The following is a 5,037-nucleotide window of genomic DNA, read 5'->3' as shown; positions in this document are numbered from 1 at the left end:
CGGACGGGCGCTTCCGAGTCGGTTGGTCCCCTGGGCCGCCTTGCGCTGCCACAGCACGGGCAGCCTCCGGTGAGGCCTCCTGGCTCAGCCTCCGCCTTTACCTTTGACTTTTTGCTCGGTGTTGGTTGGTTTTGCTCCTCCGCACACCTCAAAGGCAGATAGTTATTTTAAGGATGGAAGCCAAGAGCCCAAATGCTAAAATGACTTGAAAGAAGTGCAAAGCTTTTCAGCTGGTGTTTCCTTTTGCTGTATTTCCTCTATTTATTATATGTCAAATTGGAATAGAATAGAATAGAATAGAATAGAATAGAATAGTTATTCACACCTTACTAATTTACTTCATATATTTAGGCATTGCACTTAATAAATCATGCTTACTGAAGAGCAAATGCAATGTTTTTGATGGCAAAAGGAAAATAAATGTGGGTTTTTTCCCATCATGCTGTATAGCCAAGAAAAAAACACTTAGTTGTCTAGAATTGTCTGTGTTTTGCAAGAGAAGATGGTCACTGAAGAGATAAGCAGGGCACTGAGGGGGCTATTCCAGGTGCAGGTGCAGATCTGCAAGGCTGAAGCTCCCCCAGCCCCTTGGCAAGTGTATGGTTTTCTTCTCACCGAACTCATCTTGTTTTTTCAGTCTAATTTAATGGCTTTTGTCACCTCTGTATCTCCCCATGCACTAGTGCTCTGAACTGGAAGCTGGTTCATAAGCAGTCCAGATCTGCATTTTTGAGTAGTTCAACTCTGAAACAGGATCTGGAATCTCCTGTAATGAGTTAAGCCATAAAAGGTCATTATAATGGACTGGATAATGTAACCAATTATGATTTTAATAAATCCTGTAATCCTAAACCAGCATATTGAATCCTCTCACCAGTTCTCGCACCTGAGGAAGGGCTTATCCTGTCCACTGTTAAGGGGCCAGAACTTGTGATCTGAAGACCTGTGTTTTACCTACAGACTCCTTGGTCCAAAGCAGGGAAGCTGAAATACAGTCCTTGGTCTGTGGGTTTTGTTTCTTCAGTGCTCTTTTCAGTTGATTTTAGGATGAGCATAATTGCATTTTCTGCTGAAAAACTGCAGAGGTTTGTAACATGAGCTTGTGGTTTACTGGTTAACCATAGAGACTGAAAATTTTTATCCTGGACACTTTTGTTGTTCCAAAGAAAGGTGAATTGAAATCTGCAGATGGTGCCTGGTAGCCAGTTTCACATTTCATGATTAAGAACTTGTATTACAAACAAAGAAAACCTTTTAGTGTATTTGCTCGACACAGCTATTTGCCAAACTTTTCAATTATATAGATGTAGGGTCTGATGGGATGAGTATGTAATTCAGTGGACAAGACAATGCTACTTTGCAGTTTCTTAATTCAATATATGAAATTAATTCACAAAATCAAAATCAGTTTACAAAAAGAATAATTTACAAACTCAATCCATTTTTCTACTATCCAGAAATCATTGCAAGCTCCAGGCAGGCAGAGGAGTAAAGTGCTGGGACAAACCGACCTTAAGGCGAACAGAGCCATCTGAGTTTCTCTACCTGAATCCCTGTGAGGCTGGATTCACAGGGACTTGTGAGCTTGGACAGAGCCCAAACAGAGCTCTGCTATCTCCTACACCCTGTGGGAATGTGCTACAGAGAAACCTGCTTCTCTATTCTCTTACCCCCTGGCTGTTTGGGGGCTGCCCCGTTGCCTCATCTGGAGGGGCTCTTACTAAGCCTGAACTAAAAACCAAGCTGGGCGTGGTGGCATTTGTCCATAGCCATTTGAACCCACCTGCCTTGTGTGCTGGCACACAGCAGGGTTCCTGGGGATCCAGCTAACGGCTGAGCTGGACCTGCTTGCGCAGGACCTGCGTGGCACAGAGGTGGCTGCACAGCTGGAGCGGAGGAAGTACCAGAGGGAACCGGATGGGACTTGTCTAATGCTGAGTCTCACCGTAGTGGCTAGGATATGATGCCCCTGGGTAATCGAAAGCAGATCTTGCTTCATTTTCCTCTTTTTCTCCCAGAGGAACCATTGTACAGCACCATGCGTCTCAAAAATGTGCTTTGTATGTATGTAATTCTCAGTTCCTTGAGGGGTTTTGTTTTGGTTTTTTACCTCTTGTTTACAGCTACACTAGGAGCTGTGTTTGGCTTAACTACCTGCCTCAGTGCCCAAATCCGAGAGGAACCAGAGGATCCCTTGAACTATTTCATAGGAGGCTGTGCAACAGGAGCTGTCTTAGGTGCAAGAGGTAAATGTAGATAATGCCTGTAATGAAACGAGCCCTCTCTGGTTTTAGAAACCTTTCTATTAGGGAGAAGTGTAAAATAATCTTGATGTCAGTCTTATCTGGTAAAGATCATCTCAGCATGTGAGTTTTGTTGACACTCCATTGTACAGGTCTGCTAAAATAAATACTGCTAACAGAAGAAGACCAAAGATAGAGCTGACCCAGTACTGCCAATTATAACTACCAGTTATAACTTGAAATTGCAGGGTATGAAAAACGTAATTGTGGAAATCCATGTTTTCTTGGCAACAAATGTGATTTATTTTACACGGAAAATATAATCTAACATCTGCCTAGTGAATTCTTCATGCACTCTGAGGGACAAGCTGTATCTTGCTGCTGTTGCTCCTGTAGCATCTTGTCAGGCTAGATTAGCTCCTGCAGATATTTATACAGCTCTGTTTTCTCTAGGTATTTTCAGACTCAGTGTTAAAGATGTGAGGGATTTATTTAAGTTGTAATTGTGGTGAAATAGAATTTATCTTTACTTTTCCTAGTTGCTGAGCTGATGAGAGTTCGAAGCAGTGATTGTTATTTTTGTCACTAAAATAAGCAATTTAAGATTGCCTATGTAAGGAGATGGGGTAGTGGATTACAGAAATTGGTATTTCAAACTGCAAGCTGAAAGCATGAGAAAACTTAATTTACAAAAAGATCACTTTTCTGATTTCTCTTGGCAAACAATGTTACTGATGGTCAAGGGACTGTGAATAGCTCATGGAAAAATTGCAGAGTCTGTCGAGATCTACTGTATAGTACTTGTGCCCTAATAGATCTTTTATGGTTTGATTTGTTTTTTCCAGCTCACAGTTACATGACTGGTACCACTGCATGTTTGGGGTTTGGAATTACCGCTGCTCTAATGAAGATAGGTAACAAGGAGGGCTGGAGGCTGACGGGACCTCCCAAGCTGTAAATGTAGTCTTTCCTCCCTGTAAGCTGTCTTTTGAATGCTGTATGTAATAAGACGATGTGTAATAAAGATACTGTCAAATCAGCAGTTGTCACAAAATTTTGACGTCATCCGGCTGTTTACAGCGTTGGGGCTGAGATGCAAAAAAGGTGGAGCCGTTGGAGAGGAAGCTTCGATCTGCTGCTCCTGCTGAGATTTCTTTTTCATACACAAGTCACTTTGCCTCCATGTCTCTGTAATGTGCACGCAAGCTTGAGGGGTACAATTACTGTTTTCAGTCTGGTCTTTTAGGAGTTGTTCTTTTAGTTTTGAGTGGGTCCTGCAGGATTTTTTGGCAAGGATTGGGATTGCACTGCACTGAGACCATCAGTAAGGATTTGGAGTCAAAACTTCTGAAGAGGTGCTTGGCGTCCTTCCTAATCAGGTTGAGGATTAGGACTCTGGCAGGGGGGGAAGGAGGTATAGATTGCCCACAAGATGTTTGGGAGCCTGGGGACTTTCTCAGATAAGCATTTAAGGAAGTCTAGAGCCCACAACTTCAGGGTTAGAATTGGGTAATAGCTGAGGTTGGAAGGGACTCCTGGAGATCTTCCTGCTCAAAGTTGGAGCAGGTTACTCAGGGCTGTGTCTGGTTGAATTTTCTGTGTCCAAACTGAAGCATGTCCAGCAAAGCTGCCAGGAAAGTGTAGAGGGTTGAGGCACAGGATGCATGAGGAGGGGCGAGGAGAACTGCATCATTCAGCCTGGAGAAAAGAAGGTCAAGGGCTGATGTAATACCATTTTTTTCACAACTTAATGGTTACGAAGGCAGGCTCAGGTGCTCAGTAAAGGATGAGAAATAACAAGCACAAGTTATAGAAAGGAAAATTCTAACTAGATAGAAGGAAAAAAATCTCACCCTTGGGGTAGGTAAGTTCTGGAAAATGGACTTGGAAAGGCTGTGAAATCATCATCTCTGGGGATACAGAATTCAACCAGATACAGGAATATGAGGGTACAGGGAGAGGACATTTGGGGACAGGGATATGAGTTAATAGAGACAGGGAATATGGGCACTAGGGGAAGCAGGGATGTGGGGTAGGGCAACACAGGGAGGTGTGAGGGGAGGGGACAGGAGATAGGGGGACCCAAGGACAGCAGAGGAGGGGACAGAGCGGCACAGGGGGACACATGGTCACAGCCATGGCAGGCTGTGCTGCCCCCTGGTATGTGCTCTCTGTGGGCAGGTGGGGGTCCTGGCAGGGCGCAGCATGGTCTCGGGGATGCGTGGGGCCAGGCCAAGGGGCCAATGTCCCCATATGCTTCCCGGCACCGGGGCTGGGGGACCCCCGGCTCTTCAGTGTGGGGGTCAGTGGGGCTGGGTTCCAGTTCAGGAGCACAATGGGTGGTGGTGGGGGTGTCACCCCCCACGGGCCTGGGAGAGCAGGGGGGGTTGTTTCTCTCTCACCCAAGGACTTTTGAGGGGGGCCCTGCTTCACCCTGGGCTCGGGAAGTGAGCAAGGTTTGGGGGGGGTCTGTTGGGCCAGAGACCACCAACAGGACCTGCCCAGGGTAACCTGGGGGTTACAGCCCTGCCTGCAGCTTGGGGGAAAAATCTCGCAGCAGCTTTCACCCGCCCTACTGCCTGTCCTCAGGGAACCCGGGTGACCCCGCCGCCCCGTCCCAGGGCTCTGGGGCCTTGGACCTCCCTCTGCCTAGGCCTCTCCCAGCTCCCGGCTGCGGCCACGTGTCCTGTCTGGGCTATAATTACCCAGGCACATTCCTGGGGGGTCATAGGAGCTTCCCGGAGCGGCGGCAGGCGGGAAGAGGAACGAGGGGGTGGCAAGGCCCAGTGCGGGA

At 46.6% G+C, this 5,037-nt stretch overlaps 1 protein-coding gene across 1 annotated transcript; it reads left to right on the top strand.

Annotated features, from left to right (window-relative positions):
- Positions 1-2,079: 2,079 nt before the first annotated feature.
- Positions 2,080-3,297, top strand: NDUFA11 (NADH dehydrogenase (ubiquinone) 1 alpha subcomplex, 11, 14.7kDa; the record flags this gene model as incomplete). The annotated part of the gene is made up of 2 exons (XM_009577577.1): positions 2,080-2,246; positions 3,089-3,297. Coding segments are annotated over 2 exons (280 nt in total), but the record flags the coding sequence as incomplete, so codon positions are not given.
- Positions 3,298-5,037: the final 1,740 nt, after the last annotated feature.

Source organism: Fulmarus glacialis, unplaced genomic scaffold, assembly GCF_000690835.1.
Source record: "Fulmarus glacialis isolate BGI_N327 unplaced genomic scaffold, ASM69083v1 scaffold23635, whole genome shotgun sequence".
In the NCBI taxonomy this organism is placed as follows: Eukaryota; Metazoa; Chordata; class Aves; order Procellariiformes; family Procellariidae; genus Fulmarus; species Fulmarus glacialis.
This window is presented reverse-complemented; position numbering and strand designations above follow the sequence as displayed.